The sequence below is a fragment of the Spermophilus citellus genome, assembly GCF_964194105.1.
Source record: "Spermophilus citellus genome assembly, chromosome: 4".
NCBI lineage: Eukaryota > Metazoa > Chordata > Mammalia > Rodentia > Sciuridae > Spermophilus > Spermophilus citellus.
In genome coordinates this window covers 23,788,943-23,806,423 of record NC_138185.1, presented here as the reverse complement: position 1 = coordinate 23,806,423, position 17,481 = coordinate 23,788,943, and the positions used below count along the sequence as shown (strand labels likewise).

At 37.4% G+C, this 17,481-nt stretch overlaps 1 protein-coding gene across 11 annotated transcripts in view; it reads left to right on the top strand.

Annotated features, from left to right (window-relative positions):
• The window catches only part of ITCH (itchy E3 ubiquitin protein ligase), a 212,757-nt gene that overhangs the window by 130,243 nt on the left and 65,033 nt on the right, over positions 1-17,481 (top strand). For all 11 annotated transcript variants that reach the window (XM_081292449.1, XM_081292445.1, XM_081292447.1 and 8 more), the window contains 4 exons: positions 367-436; positions 11,396-11,537; positions 15,962-16,086; positions 16,887-17,024. In XM_081292449.1, the coding sequence (XP_081148575.1) occupies positions 388-436; positions 11,396-11,537; positions 15,962-16,086; positions 16,887-17,024 (454 nt within the window). In that variant the 5' untranslated portion in view covers positions 367-387. The remainder of the gene's footprint in view (positions 1-366; positions 437-11,395; positions 11,538-15,961; positions 16,087-16,886; positions 17,025-17,481) is intronic.

The following is a 17,481-nucleotide window of genomic DNA, read 5'->3' as shown; positions in this document are numbered from 1 at the left end:
TTTAAATCAAGAAGTCAAAGAAAAAAATCTATATCACACTAGTCAATATAGTTTGGCCCAAATGAAGGAAATGAGCTAGTCAGTATAGTTTAGCCTAAATTTTAGCTTTGAGCATTTTTATGTGTATGTGAAAGAATAAAAAATGCTGAATTTTATAGTTAAACCCCAGAGAAAGGGATGATCAACCATTAGATTTTGCTGATTATTAGGTAGGATAAATACTAGAATTGAAAATATGTATTTAGCAATGTGAAGGTCATTGCTTATTAATGGAGTTTTCAGTTGGAAATGACCAGGTTAGAACCATTTATGTATTTTAAAATGTATTTTTAATGATGTTTACAATGTTTTCTTTGCTGTGTTCAGGTTTGCTGTCCTATTGGTGATATGTCTGACAGTGGTAGCTTGATCATGAAGTCACAACTTCAGGTCACAGGTAAGTCTTAAAAAGATCCACAACTTTACTCCCTTCCCTGCCCACCCAAGATCTTAATCTTAAAAGAAAAAATCTTCAGTGACTGTTATTTCAGATGCTGAATTAATGTTCGCTAAATTAATAAAATGTTTAGATATATAAAAATTATGTTTTTATTTCAGGGTATTTTTCAGGTATGTTGTTTTCACCTCCCTCATTAAACATAGGTGCCTGAGCAGTGGCTATTGGTTTTTTGTTTGAACTAAAAGCTTTATTGAGCTATAATTCGTATCCCAGACAGTTTTTTGGGGGGGAGGTGGGGTTACCAGGATTGAACTCAGGGACTCCTGGCCACTGAACCACATCTCCAGCCCTATTTTGTATTTTATTTATTTAGAGACAGGGTCTCACTGAGTTGCTCAGCACCTTGTTTTTGCTGAGGCTGGCTTTGAACTTGTAATCCTCTTGCCTCAGCCTCTCCAGCTGCTGGGATCACAGGTAGCCTCTTCAGATTTTTTGGTTTTTTTTTGGTCTGGTATAGAATTTCTTTAACCTCAGGGTTGGGTATGTTGCTTAGTAGTTGAATGCTTGCCTATTGTGTGCAAAAAACAAAACAATGAACTTCTTTAGCCTCAGCTAAGACTTTCATAGCCTGGCTCCATATGGTATCTTTAAGTCTTTTATAAGGGAACCTTTTGTACTAACTAGGAAGAGTCTCTAGATTTTCTTCAGACAAAAGCCTAATCTCTTTCCAACAGCATTTATTGATGATAGAACAATTATCATCCTCTACATGTTGTTTCAGTTTCTACTATACCTGGCTTGTATCCTCTTCTGGATTGTGAATCATGTTTAGTCACAGACCATAGAATTGTTATCCTTCTTAAAATCTGAAGGTGATTGACTTATATGAAATTAATACTGTCTTAAGGTAACTACCCTAGAATTTTCTTTTGGATTTCCTTCACTAGCTCCAGTGTATTTTCTTACAATGTTTGATTCTTACTGGCAGATATTAATATTTCTTTACTAAAGCTAGATTATAATTGTTTTTCCCTCCCCCTTCCAGTCTTCTTATATCTTTGGGTGGACTAAGGAAAGAGCTTAATATTGAAACCTTTGATTGGAATTGTCTTTTAAAACAGCCTTTATGTTTCAGATTACATAGTAATTGTTTTAGTCAGCTTTTGTGTTGTGACCAAAATGCCTGACAAGAAAAACTTAGTGGAGGGGAAGTGTTTGGGGGGGCTCACAGTTTCAGAGGTCTCACAGTCCATATCCAGCTGACTCTTACTTTGGGCCCAAGGTAAGGCTGCACATTATGGGGGAAGGGCCCAGTGAAGGAAAGCTGCTCAGCTCATGGAGGGATCAGGAAGCAAAGAGAGAGGGAAGGGGGAAAAGGCCTCAGGAAAGATGCACCCTTCCTGGAGGTGCCCCTAGTATGTCTACCTCCTCCAGCCAACTGCCTACACAGTGCAGTCATTTCACTTCCAGATATTCCTGAACAACTTATATTCCAAACTGTAAGGGTCCGGCGAAGCGTCGGAGAAAGAGACCACGAGACTAGCTTCATGCAATGGCAAGGGGGATTTATTAGGGATCCGTTCCAGCGTGCTAGGGCCCCGTGCTCACTCAGGAAGGGAGAGCAGCCCAGAGCCCAGAGCAGAGGTCAAGCAGAGCTTAAGTACACTTTTTGGAGAGGGCGGTGGGCTTTGCATACATCAGAACAAATCATCATGAGGCGCGGGGAAATTGAACAACAATTCTGATACATGATTAGTCCATTCATTGGCGGGAACAGTTTGGGTAGGGGTGATTGGTCACTTCTAAGTGGGGTACACATTCAAACTGATTGGTTCTGGGGCCTGGATGCCTACGTGCCATGTTACCTGGAGCCCTTAGCTATTAAACAACCAGGGAATCAATAGAGATATTTATTGAGCAGCTCCCCATTGTCCTAACAACTTTACAGAGATAACAGGTTCCGGGGATAGCAGGGGAATTGTAACAATAGGCTTTTACCTTTTAGCCCAGGCCTTGTAATCTAGAAGCTTTACAATGCCCTAGTCTTTTACACTTTAACTTTAACTCAGGATTTTGCAGCTTAGAATCAGCTTAGAAATTCTACCTTTACAAAAACCGTAATATAATGTATATGCTTTTTATTTTTAAAAATCTGTAAAATAATAAAATGATGAATTATAATCTCTCAGCAAACCATTGCTAATAATTTGTCTTTTTCTTTTGCATAAACTGCTGTCTTATATGATATCATTGTTATTATCATTGTAAGACGCCGCACCGCACTATGAATGGGAGACACCACATGACACAGATCACGGGAGAGGTTCCACTTTATTACAAAAGGCTGTAGGTTTATAAAGACCTAAGGAGAGGTGGCAGGGCTGAGGTAGATAATGGGTCGCCTGTTTATTGGCAAGCTCTTCCGTATGTCAGTTCCGGAGCCCAAGAAGTTAATTCTTATTGGGGCTAAGGCTTCCCACCTGCAGGATTTGAACGTTGGCGCCGGCGGGAACGTTTTTTGCGCCAGTGAAAGAAAAAAGAGGAGAAAGAGGGTCGTTAGGCGCCATGTTGGGGTTTTTCTCTGGGGTGCTGCTGCCATTATATGTTTTCCCAACAATCATAGCAGAAAATAATTTAATAAATGTTTCTACCACAGAAAGTTCTAATCATAGCCAATTTAATGTTGGGCTTAAAAATTCTGAAAATGTGGGCTGAGGCTGTAGCTCAGTGGTAAAGCACTTGCCTCGCATGTGTGAGGCACTGAGTTTCATCCTCATCATAATTGTGTTTTTTTTAGAGAGAGAGAAAGAGAGAATTTTTTTAAATATTTATTTTTTTTAGTTATCGGCGGACACAACATCTTTGTTTGTACGTGGTGCTGAGGATCGAACCTGGGCCGCACGCATGCCAGGCGAGCGCGCTACCGCTTGAGCCACATCCCCAGCCCCATAAATTTTTTTTAAAATTCTGAAAATGTGCAAGTGTGTGAGAAAAACTATAAAAACAAACCACAAATAATGGATAAAATTTATATGTTTAGCCAATATATCATTAAATATTGTGTTAGTTTTCATTACTGTAACAAGTACCTGAGGTAATTAACTTATTAAATCAGAGTGAAGTATTATTTTCATTTACAATTTTAGAGATTCCAGTCCTTTATTAGGTTGACCCATTGCTTTTAGGCTATAGTGTGGGGCAGCATATCATGGTGGGAGCATGGATGGTAGTAAAGCTACTTACCTAATAGTTGGGTTCCAAAATAGCGAAGGGGTTGGGCCCCACACTGTCCCTTTCACTGTTCCTTTACTGCTGAGCTACATTCCCAGTCTTTTAAATTTTTATTTAGTTTTGGTACCAGGGATTGAACCCGGAAGCGCTTAACCACTGAACCATGTCTCTCCATTTTTTAAAATTTTTTTTATTTTGAGACAGAGTCTCATTAAATTGCTTAGGGCCTCACTAAATTGTTGAGACTGGCTTTGAACTTTGATCTCCTGCCTCATCCTCCTGAGCTTCTGGGATTACAGGCATGTGCCACCTCGCCCAGCCCTAACCTAATTTTTGACCCCAGAGTTAACTGTTATCCAGTGAGTTGTATCTCTTTCTCTTGTTCCTTATCCAGCTGATTTATCAGGTCTTAGCATCCTTATTTTTACCTTATTCACTATAGCCTCCTGATTTTGGGAATAGGTTGGATAAGTAAATAGTCTTCTCTCCCTCTCCCTCTCCTTCTCCCATTCCTTCTCTACTCTCACTTAGTTTCGGAGGCTGACCTTGAACTTTTGATCCTCCTTTCTCAGGCTTCTAAGTAAAAATCAAAATTGGGTCAAAGCATTAATCTTTAGAGCAGAAGAATCAAAGTTAACTATATTTGGTAGAGAATGTCTGGGCTAGAGGTGAAGGGGAGTAGGGAGGGAGAGAAGCAGAGAAAGCGAAAGGGAGAAGTGTTGGGAGTCACCCCGGCTCCAAAGACTAACTTCCTCACCCCCCCCTTAGAAGAGCCATCCAATGGTGAGCCCTACTGGCTCACATGATCCTTACCCACCAATCAGACTAGCCCTGCTGGCTCACATGATCCTTACCCACCAATCAGACTAGCCCTGCTGGCTCACTTGATCCTTACCCACCACTCAGACTAGCCCCGCTGACTCACATGATCTTTACCCACCAATCAGAAAGCACCCCATGCCAACTGTCAAACCGTTCAACCATTAAACTGTCATAACTGTCAAACTACCCCCCCCCCATAAATATGCAGAGCTATTCCTCAATAGACGGGCATTTTCTCTGACGACGAGCCTTGTTCATTCTTCCAAGAAGGAAACTATAAAGCAGGGAAATTCTTTCTACCATAATTGATAATCATTTGGTTCAACAAGTGTAGTAATCACCTCTGAAGGTAAATCACAAAGTGCTATAGAAGTTATAAAGACTGGCTACATGCTTGCCATGAAGGGGATTATAGTTTGAGTTAAACAAGTAAAAACTAGTAAGAATGAAAAGCTGTAGGACCCATACATAAATATGAAAATACTGTGAAAACATGGAAGCAGGAACAATTTAATTTCTTAGGGTTAAAGAAGCATTTTATCAAATAAGAATGGCAGGGTCTTTTGTCTTTTAAGAGGTAGGATTTCACTGAGGAGAAAAGGAATAAAGATCATTCTGAGTAGAGGTGTCAGAATGTGTGGAAGCATGGAAGTTCATGGCCCCAAAATTCTAACTAAGGGTGGCTGGAATATGGGGATAGATGAGAGTTGGTTTAGGAAGGGGCTGGAAAGATATGTTTATGGTTACATGATAAACAATGTAAACTGTCTCATAAGAGTTTAAACTTCATTTTTCAAGCAGTGGAGAATCTTTGAAGTAATAACATGATTATATCTATTTTAGGAAGATAATTTGGTAGCTGCAAGGAATTTGATTACAGAAGTGAAAAGACAGTTGTTTAGAGGCCTCTTATAGTAGTTTGACATTTTTCTGTTCCCCTTTCTTCCAGTTTATAATTTATATAGTGGGGTTTTTTTTAGTATTTATTATTTGGGACTATAACAAAGGTTTTATGAATCTAGACTTTGAGATTTAAACAGTTAAATAATCTTTCCTGTCCAGGCTTCGGGTCAATTTTAAATTCCACACTGAGCTTGTCTTTTTGTGTGTAATGTTAAGACAATAATACCTATCTCAAGAGTAGTAGTGAGTATTGAAATGACAGTATTTAAGTGCCAGACAAGCAGTAAATTAACAATTAGTGCTAATTTTCCTTATCCTATTTTCTCCATTTAAAGTTTGTTAAATTGTTGGTGCTTTGGCACATGCCTGTAATCCAAGTGACTCCAGAGGCTGAGGCATGAGTATTACAAGTTTAAGGCCAGCCTCAGCAACTTAGGGAGGCCCTTACCAACTTAGTGAGACCCTGCCTCAAAGTTAATAAAAAGACTGGAGATACAGCTCAATGATAGTGTAGCAAGAAATAAGGGTCAGAACACTGAGATCTGGAAACAGCACTATTAGTAGCACCACGGCCCAGAGGTATAATTCCTAAAGTCTGAGCTCCAAGCACAGTAGGACTTTTTCTTGTATACATAAGCAAATTTGGGGTACATTAAGGCAAGATAGTTGGTGTAATTCTATTTGGAGGGTGCATTCTACATTGTATGGGTACATTGTATAGGTACATACTTGTCAACAACCTAGGAACTCTTTCTTATATCTTACAGCTAGGGACTTTTACTGTGCTAAGCCAGAAGGGGGATTGTTCTGTCCCTGCTATATGTTTCCTGCTACTGATGTTGTCTGCTGTAGATTCCTATTAGCCTCCACAAACTTCTATGGTTAAATGTCAGTAAGCAGAGCTGCTGTGTATCAGCAGTGTGCAAAACCACAGACTGTGAGCTCTTAAACTGCTAAAGTTTCCATTCTGTTCTACCACAAAAGTGTTCCTGGGTTCCTGCCAAAAAAAGAAAGAAAATTTTGACTTTAGTGGGTTTATGGGTGATTATGTGGCAAGATCAGTGTCATAAATTTGAATCACAGTGGCTAACAACTTAATTATATATTTTTATATAGCTAGTAGAGAGGATTTTGGATGCTTCTAACATAAATAAATAAATAAATAAACATAAATAAATAAATAAACAGATGAATAAGCAAATAAATAAATGTTTGAAGTGATAGAAATATACCAATAACCCTGATCTGATCATTATGTATTGTATATACAAATGTTGTTGTACCTTATAAATATGTGTAATTATGTGTTAATTTAAAAATATGTAATAATTTTTTTTAATCATAAGAAGCTACTTGTGAGTAGATTATTTCCTTCCTGTCAGATTCACATTGTTCTTTGTTCTAAATTTAATCAGTTTCAGAAGACCACAGAATCTTATACAAAATTGTTTTGAGTTGTTTCACTTTTTTAGAAATGTATTAAAAATAGGGATTTTATATTTTTCTATGGCAATCCTGTTATTAAATTTGGCTCTATATTAAGTATTAGAGCTTTTTACCTATAGTACACTTTAAACTGAGATAGACTGGTTCCTGGAAATACTTTCTGTTCTAGAAAAGATTTCCCACTTCATGTTTTCTCTTTGATGTCTTATACTTCAATCTCAAGTATTACACATTCATCATAAAATTTTTAATTTCTGGTTCTGCCACCCTTTTGTTCTTTTCCATCTTATTAGGTGATGCCATCTTCCATCTAGTTATTCATGCCAGAAGCTTGGGGGTTATCCTTTCCTATTCATTTTATGTAATCTAGTCATGTTGTTTCCCCATAGAAAGGATTATTCCATTCCATATTCTCCACCCCAGTCCAAACCACTGTCATCTCTCTCTCTCTCTCTCTCTCTTTAATTTTTTTTTTTAAAGTGGTCAATGGACCTTTATTTATTTATATGCGGTGCTGAGAATCAAACCTAGTGCCTCACCCATGCTGGGCAAACGTTCTGCCACTGAGCCACAACCCCAGCCCCCACTGTCATCTCTTGACCAGATGACTTCAGTAGCCATTTAACCTCTACTTTTTGTCTCCCTTTCAGTTTATTTCCCCCACTGCAACAGTGATCTGTAGTGGTCTTTAAGTGTTAATTTGGTAATTGCTTCATCCTTAGTGTCCAAAATAATACCTGATACACGTTGTAGGTACCTTTTACTGAAAATTCCTCAGTGATTTCTTACTGACTACTTCTTTAATGTTATCTCTTACAACTCTTTGTCCCCCTTTGGCATGTTTTAAAAATAATATATGTTGATTTCAAATCTTATTCAACTTTTTTATAATGAAGTTCTAATTTAAAGAATGTGTACACACTGTGAGAATGGCTTGATTTCCACCAAAGAGGCACATAAGCATAAAAGGACAGAAATAATATGTGTGAAATATGAATTAATATGTGTGAAATCAGAGATTCGGGGCCACCACCTGGAACTGTGCCTTCTTGATTCCCAGACTTTACATTATACATTGCGCTTCTTGAGTAGCTGCTATATAATCTCATCTAGCAATTCTAAGGGCTTCTTAAACTTAATATGCACTGGCATTCTCTGAACTTTGGTGCTAGAATAGTTATCTGGGTGGTAGAATATTTCCTTGGCTGTGATTTTTTCATATGGGGAGTTACTACACATAGAAACCAGGGGATATTCTTCTAGATTCCAATCTATTTTCAGTCCCCTCCGTGGATCTTCGATAAGACTATTTATTTATTTTTATTTTTATTTTTTATTTTATTTTATTTTTTATTTTTTTTAGAGCATCATTCAAAAACTTTTAATGGAAGGGCTTCAAATCCCCAGGAACTCTTAAAATTAATTGGCATTTCAAATGCAGCCAAGAGTTGAATCAGATCAGTTCCAAATGAAGCAACACATGATCTTAATTTTAAAGTATACAAAGCTTCTAAAATAACAGGGCATAAAAGGCCCTACCCTTCTCCTCCCAAGGTAGATTGTTAACCAAACCAAGAGGTCCTGGATACATTCTTCTCAAATCCTTCCTTCACCAGATTCCTGCAAATAATCTTCCACTATTAAAACATTCTTTCTCTCTCCTCTTTTTTCCTTCCTTTCTTCTCACCTTATTTCCTTCCGAACTGGCCTTTGAATTGCTTGTTTATTGCAAACACACACCATGTATGGAGCTTGGCCCTGTGTCCTTGGGATCCTGCAGTGATCTGGTGGTATGTCCTGTCTCCGCTTTCCTGCCTTCTCTTACACCTTTCATGGAGGCCTTGAGTCTGGCCTCTTTCACACTATGTGTGGATTTGTTTATCAGATTGCTTCTCTCAATATCAATGATAGATGTGGCATGAGAAGGTCTCCAGGTGACTGGATGGGACAGGGCTTGTGTGCATGCATGCATGAAAAGGTGGGTAAGTGTGTATGTAATCCACTTCAGAGTTAGTTCTTTTTAAGGACTTCCCGTGTCATGTTGAGATTCTTTCTTATTCACAAGTGCCTAAAATAGTACCTCCTACATTTTAGGTACTCCAAAATAGTTTCTGAATGCATGGAGACTGGGTAAAATTAAGGGACAGCATTTCCAAATGACCAGTGATTTTTTTTTTTCTTTCTAAAGGCTCTATAGACACATCTTAAGTCTCATTTATTTTTCCCCCTAATCAAAATCTATACTCATAACTTTGTTTACCTTCTAGCCTAAACTGTAATAATAAAATGCAGACCAATGAGTACTGTCCTCCTCTGTTTGCATCCTACAGTGAAAGAAACTCTAAAGCAAAGACTTCCAAAACAGCAGGCAAAGATGTTCTGGGGTGTGGCTGGGCATTCCTAAGCCCTAAGAATCTCTTGGGGCAAGATTCTCACACTTCAGTTTCTCCAGAGTTTTAGTGCTGCACATCAGCTCAGGTTCAATGCCTGCTCTGACAGCCTGTAGGTTTTCACTTCGAAGAAGAATATTAGTATGCCTGATTCTGGAGGTCTGATTACAACTTCAGGTTTACTCTGTCTGGAAGTTTGATTATACTTTCCTTCATCCTCTGTAATCAAGCTCAGATTGCTCCAGATGAACGGCAGAATGAGCAGAAGGTGAGGCATTTACAAAGAAAAACTCAGCTTCCCAGCCTTTTGGGCTCCTTTCAAGAGCTATCTGGGGGGGGGGGGGGATTCTTTTCTGGCACCCCAGGTCAGCAGGCTGCTCCTCTCTTGTGGCCAGACTCTGCACTATATATCATTGTTAAATACTCATAGTGAAACTTAAAAGATGCTCTCTTTCGCGACAACAGGTGGCCACTGCAACCTCCAGCTCTGATTGGTGGAAAGGCCACAGGCGCCCAGTGGCCCAGAGAAAGGGCCTCCACTTTTGCGTTTCAAGAACTTACTCAATGGGGTGTTGTCCTGATAATATCTCAGCGCACTGCCAATTTGTGCAACCTGCTGGGCCATTAGGGAGCGCCGCTGGGTTGTCAACGTTAAATGGAGACTCCTATCGGAGTCAACCCAGGGACAATGTGAGCAGCTGTTCCTTTCCTGAACACACACGGCTTTCTCGCAGTCTCCCAACACAGGTTTCTGCTGTGAAAGGTCAGGCCCCATCACCCCTTCTGAAAAATACCACAGGTGTACATGGGGTCCCGGGTCCCGGCTACCGGGAGCCACGCGTACAGGTTGGCTGCTGGATAGGTGTGCCCACGCAAGGGACCTTCAGGACACAGGGCCGGGAGGGTGGAGGGGTCGAGGGACAGACCCCCACAGGGAAGCATGGGGACCTGAGGAAAGCGATGGAAGGAGGGGCGGGTCGGGAGCGGACCGCGTGGGGATGCTGGGGCAGAGGCTCCCGGGGATCCGAAAGGAGGAGGGTGGGACGCCGCGGCCACGGGACTTGGCGGCGGCGGGGCCGGCCGAAGCGGCCGAGGAGAGGAGGGGAGCGAGGACCGCTGCGAGGCAGCGGGGACAAAGAGGACGGGAGAGGGAAGGGGGGCGAGGTGGGAAGAAGAGGGGCCGGGAGAGGGGCGCTCGCCCCGCGGGCGACAGGGAAGGCGAAGGCTGCTCCAGGCGCGGGGCAGGGGCTTTATTTTTATTTTTTGTGAGAGAGAGAGAGAGAGAGAGAGAGAATTTTTTAATATTTATTTCTTAGTTCTCGGCGGACACAACATCTTTGTTGGTATGTGGTGCTGAGGATCGAACCCGGGCCGCACACATGCCAGGCGAGCGCGCTACCGCTTGAGCCACATCCCCAGCCGGATAAGACTATTTTATGACAAAGTTGACTAACTCTTAGTTGAAGGCTGAGTCTGTGTCTCAAGATATGCAACATTGGAAGCTCTTGCTTATGTACTAATGAGACACTATAAGATATATATTTTTAAAAATCTTTTAAGTTTGTAATTCTTTTCCTCTGGTGATTTTCAAACATACTTAGAATTAAACCCAAATTCCTTGGCTTTCAAAGCTCATTTACTTACACAGCTCATCTCATTTCATTTACCCTTCTTGTATTTTGCTCTACTTTTCTCAGATATGCCAAACTCTTTGCCTCTTTCTGGAATTCACTCTTTTTCACATCTCTGATCTTTATATGGTTGTCTCCTTGTCATTTAGTGGTTGCTTAAAAGTACTTCCTTACTACAAAGTCATTGTAACTAGAATGTAATCTTCTTGAGAGCCAAAGCCATTTTATACACCATTAAAATTTAAAGCAGTGTCTTGTCGTATGGTAGGCTGTGTGTGGTTTTTTTGTTTGTTTTTTTGAACAAGTTTGTACATGTACTTTTTAATGTACCTGAATTCTGAAACTACTGATACTGATAGAATTTGGGCGGCTTGTATATTTATTTACTAGATGGAAGGTTATAAGTGAATAAAATTACAAAGGTCATAAGTGGATAAAATTAGTACTTTACTTTAGAGCAAAGCTGTTTAATCTTTATGAAGTTAAATTGATTTGAATATTGAAATAACATCTCAAAATATTCTTTTACATAGTCATCTCAGCAAAACTTAAAGAAAATAAAAAGAATTGGTTTGGACCAAGTCCTTATGTGGAAGTCACAGTGGATGGACAGTCAAAAAAGACAGAAAAATGCAACAATACCAACAGCCCCAAATGGAAGCAACCCCTTACAGTGTAAGTTTGAAAATATTTTGTATAGCATAATATTTTGTTTAGTAGGTGAGCAGAAGTGGAACGTTAATGTATTTATTTCTTTGTTTTACCTTTTTTTGTCTTTCACCAATTTTCTCCCCTCTTTTCCTTGGAGTCTTTCCTCTAGTCTCTCTTTTGTTTTTCTCTTTTCTTTTGTAGTACTGGGAATTGAACCCAGGGCCTTGTGCATGTGAGGCAAGCACTCTACCAATGAGCTATATTCCCAGCCCTCCTTTCTTTTTCTTTAGCTACTTCTCTCTCTCTTCTTCTAATCTCTTTCTTTATCTTCTCCAGTTTAGAAGGTTATGATATCATTATGATTGCTGAACAACTGGGAGGTCCCATGTTCATGAAGCTAGAAAGATTTATAGCAGCTCTTTTCTTATCTTGGAATTGAATTAGGAGGTTATAAGCAGCTCACTTTATTTTTATTTGGGGGAGTACTAGGAATTGAATTCAGGGCACTTAACCACTGAGCCACATCATCTCCAGCCCTTTTTATTTTGAGACAGGGTCTTGCTAAGTTGCTTAGGGCCTTGCTAAGTTGCTGAGGCTGGTTTTGAATTTGTGATCCTCCTGCCTCAGCCTCCCAAGCCACTGGGATTACAGGCATGTGTCATTTCACCCAGCTAACTCCCATTATTTTTAACTTTGTTCTTAAAAATCGTTTTTTGTTTAAATTCTTGTGCCTCTACAAATCAACACAAGAGTTTTCTTCTATTTTAAAAATGCTACACTGTACATTTTATTCTACAACTTTTTTGTACTGAATACTTTTATTATGTTTATCTTTTTTTTTTAAAGAGAGAGAGAGAGAGAGAGAGAGAGAGAGAGAGTGTGTGTGTGTGTGTGTGTGTGTGAGAGAGAGAGAGAGAGAGAGAGAGAGAGAGAATTTTAATATTTATTTTTTTTTTAGTTTTTGGCCGACACAACATCTTTGTATGTGGTGCTGAGGATCGAACCCGGGCCACACGCAAGCCAGGCGAGCGCGCTACCGCTTGAGCCACGTCCCCAGCCCTTATGTTTATCTTTCTAACTGAATACATAAAGGTCTAACATCACTATTATAACTACATATTCCTTTTTAAATAATATTTCTTAATGTAGATGGACTATAATTTATTTAGTTCCCTATTGATTGATTGGTTTCTAATATTTTCTAATATTATTCTAGTAGACTAGTTTAATACACATCTGTATGCATATATCTTTAATGTTGGTATTTTCATCTGTAGTAGAAATTCATAGAAGTAAAATAAAGCTCAGTTTCAACACTAACTAATAAAATCCCAAATATTGACACCATAACCTAGGATATTGACTACTCACCAAAAGGAATTGTAGATAATTTTTCATTTTTAAAAATAAGGTAAGAAGGGTTGGGGTTGTGGCTCAGCAGTAGAGCACGCTCGCCTAGCACATGAGAGGCCCTGGGTTTGATCCTCAGTACCACATAAAAACAAATAAACAAAGGTATACAGCTCAGTTGGTAGAGTGCTTGCCTCACATGCACAAGGCCCTGGGTTCAATCCTCAGCACCACACATATACACACACACACATACACACAAAAAAACTATGCTTTTTAACTTTTTTTTTTTTTTATCAACAAAAGGATTTTAAAATACTGTAGCACATTTGATTAGGGAAGCAAATGTGTGGTAAAGTGTAGATCAAAATATTTCTAATTGTTTCCACATAAAATATTACCAAGACAGGTTACTTTCATTATATTATACTTGGAATTCTTTAATTTTTTTCCTCTTAGGAAAATAAACTATTGACAAGGTCTTTATTCCTACATAGTGTGATAAGACATTAGAAACTGTAAACTCTTCTCATCCCATTATACGTGCTTATGTGGATTATATTCCTGTAAATGACAAAATAATTTAAAATACCTGCGTCTTTAACATGGGTATTAACCTTCTAGGGGCATCTTGATGTATTTTATGATGATTTTGAGCAAATGAATGAAATTTAAGAATTTTCTTGAATTTTGAGCTCCGTTTTGCAAAATTATCAGATTTTTTTTTTGGGGGGGGGGTGGGCTGCTGAGAGTTAAACTCAGGACCTCATGCATATTAGGCAAGCACTTTACCATTGAGCTATAGCACTAGCCCTGTTTTACAGAATTATCATTCTGGTGCTCTTCATCTACATTTATTTCAGCATTAATGGTTTTTAGGCTGTTTTTAATTGGTGGCCCATTATAGATTAAGTCTAATTTAAGCAATATAAGAATTTAAAAATGTAAAAAACAAGTGATATTTGTAAAAAGGTCACATAGCATCTACAATGACCAAAGATGCTCAGCTTAATAATAGAATGACTGCTCATCTAACTTGCAGCTGTTATTAGTGCTCACTAAATTTGCACTTTGAGGCATTAAAACTGACTCTTAGGCTATTAATGCCATGAACTGCTTAGTTCAGAAGTTAGGAAGAAATAAACTCATAGCCCTATATGCTAGTGCTGTTGCTGAGCCTAGATGTTTGGGGAAACTCACAGCTCAAATTTTTTTCTTATATTTTTAAGTTGTAGCATATTGATCAGCAATTTTAACACAGTTTCCATTGCTGTACAGCAGATTTTATAAGCTGCTGTCTAGAATCAAATTGAAATAAACTATCTGATTGTATCCTTTTCCATAGGGGGAAAAAAGTGAAGTTAAAATTTATTTGCCTTTTATTTTTTCCCCATAATGTTTTCCTGTTGGCTTATAAAGAAATATTTTCTTTTTTTTTTTAATTTTTATTTTTTAGTTTTCGGCAGACACAACATCTTTGTTTGTATGTGGTGCTGAGGATCGAACCCTGGCTGCACGCATGCCAGGCGAGCGCACTACCGCTTGAGCCACATCCCCAGCCCAGAAATACTTTCTTGTTCCTGTTCTTTTTTTTTTTTTCCCCAGTACTTGGGTTTGAACCCAAAGGTGTTCTACTATTGAGTTACATTCTCCAGCCCTATTTATTTATTTATTTTTGAGACAATGTCTTACCCAGTTACCAAAGCTGGCGTTGAACTTGTGATCCTCCTGCCTCAGCCACCCGAGTCACTGAGATTACAGGCATGTGCTATTATGCCTAGCTAGAGAAATGGTTTTTTTTTTTTAATTTTAATTTTTTTATTTATATATTGACAGTGGAATGCATTACAATTCTTATTGCACATATAGAACATAATTTTTCATATCTCTAGTTGTATACACAGTATATTCACACCAATTCGTGTCTTCATACTTGTACTTTGGATAATAATGATCATCACATTCCACCATTATTAATAACCCCTTAAAATAATATATTTTATGTGCTCTCCTGAAAGTCATATCTAAGAATGTTGAAAAGAGAAAAGTACCTTATCCTCTTCTGCCAAAAGGGGACAATGTGAAAATGGAAAAATTTTTAGTTTGTTTAAGTTACTGCTTACTACTGGTAAAATGATGGTGGAAATATGATGATGGCAGTAATAGGCATAGGAGGACTTCTAACCCCAAAATTTGATCACATTTTAGAATGAAGTATAAAGAAATTCAAACATTTTTGGAATTTGTGTTTATAGAATTGAACCATAGAAAGAACTATGATATGCTCCTGATTTTCTACTTTTTGACTCTAAAATAGTTTTTATGTTTATTCCAAATTCTGATACCCCATTTTCTTTGGAAAATACCATTATAAAGTACATTCTTTATTGGTTACATATTAGCAAGATAAGAGCGAGTCTATATTTGATAGTTGTCCTAGACACTTTGCCTCTCTCAATGTGAAACTTGGTATCTCTAATATAATGTGGAACTTTTTAGTATAAATTTTAATAGTTGACTTTTGTTCAAATGTAGTTCTACCATTTACTATGTAACCTTGAGCAATTTGCTTAACCTCTAAATATCAGTTTCAGTGTCTAAAGATGGGAATGATAATTCCTACCTCATAAAATTACTGTGGAAAGTAAATGAAACAACTTCAAGCTTGGCAAGCTGTGACAAAATAAGGACTTAATTTGTAAATTCACACTTTAAAAATAACTTATTAATTTTCAAATAGACTCATAAGAATTATATATATTTGTGGGATAGAATTATACATATTTGTGGGATACCATGTGATATTTTAGTAAATTCACTTTCTTAATGGTTTGTTGCAGTATATAAGCAGTTTTGATTTGTTGACAATATGTGCACGAAGTTCCTCTTGTAGTTCAACACAGATGAAAATAACTGTGCAAGCATAGTTATTCAAACACAGTTTTCATTAGATTATAGATCATAGGTTAGTATTGGTTATACAGTAAACTATAAGAGGTGCACGAGAAGACTTTAGACATTAAAACTTAATTGTAACTTCTTTAGGATCCCATTGTGATATTTAATGAAAATAATATTTTCCCTTTTTTCACTTTTAGTATCGTTACCCCTGTGAGTAAATTACATTTTCGAGTGTGGAGTCACCAGACACTGAAGTCTGATGTTTTATTGGGAACTGCTGCATTAGATATTTATGAAACATTAAAGTCAAACAATATGAAACGTATGTATATAAAAATAATAGAAATTGTGCTTAGCTGTTTGTTTTACTGAAAGAAATTTGTATGTCAAGTATGTGAAGAACTCATGTTGGTTATTGGGTTAATACAGGATGAATCTTGAACTATTTAAAGCATTTTAAATAGTTTGTATAATAGTTGGTTTTTCTATTCATTTTACATCTACAATTTTTAGTAAATATTTACTTAGTAAAAAAATTAGAGCAGAGGTGAAGGAAAAACAATCTCACTTCAGAGTATGTGTCAATATTTTGACATTTTGGAGGTAACAGACATAGGTAGACTTCTCAATGCTTATTTAAAATGCTTATTTCATTTTAGGTGGTGGTGGTTTTATTTACATTTATAAAACTCATAGCTTATTTATTTAATATCATGATTTTAAAACATAGTTTTTCTATTTCTTGACTGCTTAAATACACTTTAAAGAATTTTCTTCTTATTTAGGGCTTATGAGATATAATCCATTCTCAAGTTATGTTTTCATTTAATATAATACAGGTATATATTGCTAAATAATCTTATTTTTCATCTTAAAAGGGTGAAATGAATATAAGTGAAATTAGTGAGATTTTAAATATTTTACATTATGGATATTAAACATTAGCAAATTTTGTCTCTTTTTAAAATACAATGTTTTAATGTCAAAAGGCCTCAAACTTTGGGTGAAGCATAGCAGAACAATTTAAATACATATGTACTTTTTTCTGATATTAGATTTTTAACAGTTAAGATGGTTTAAAAGAAAAAATAATTATTTTTCTATAATTTTATTCTCTTTCAGTTGAAGAAGTGATTGTGACTTTGCAGCTTGCAGGTGACAAAGAGCCAACAGAGACAATGGGAGACTTGTCAATTTGTCTTGATGGGCTGCAATTAGAAGCTGAAGTTGTTACTAATGGTGAAACTACATGTTCAGAAAGTAAGTGATCACTTTTTGTTTAAGATTTTTAAAAAATATATATATATTTTTAGTTATTGATAGACCTGTATTTTATTTATTTATATGTGGTGCTGAGAATCAAACCCAGTGCCTCATACATACCAGGAAAGTGTGCTACTGCTGAGCCCCAGCCCCAGCCCTATTCAAGATCTTTCATGAGTCTTCTGACATAAAATAGTCACTGTAGTATGCTGCATGGAGTCATTGCTATTCTTTTTCAGAAGAAAGAAATGATATGATTTCCTTTTTTAAAAATAGATACTGATGGGGCAGGGCTTGTGCCTCAGTGGTAGAGAGCTCGTGTAGCATGCATGAGGCACTGGGTTTGATCCTCAGCACCACATAAATGTAAAATAAAGATATTATGTCCACCTAAAACTAACTAAATAAATAAATATTTAGAAAAAATAGATACTGATCACTTTAAACATTTATT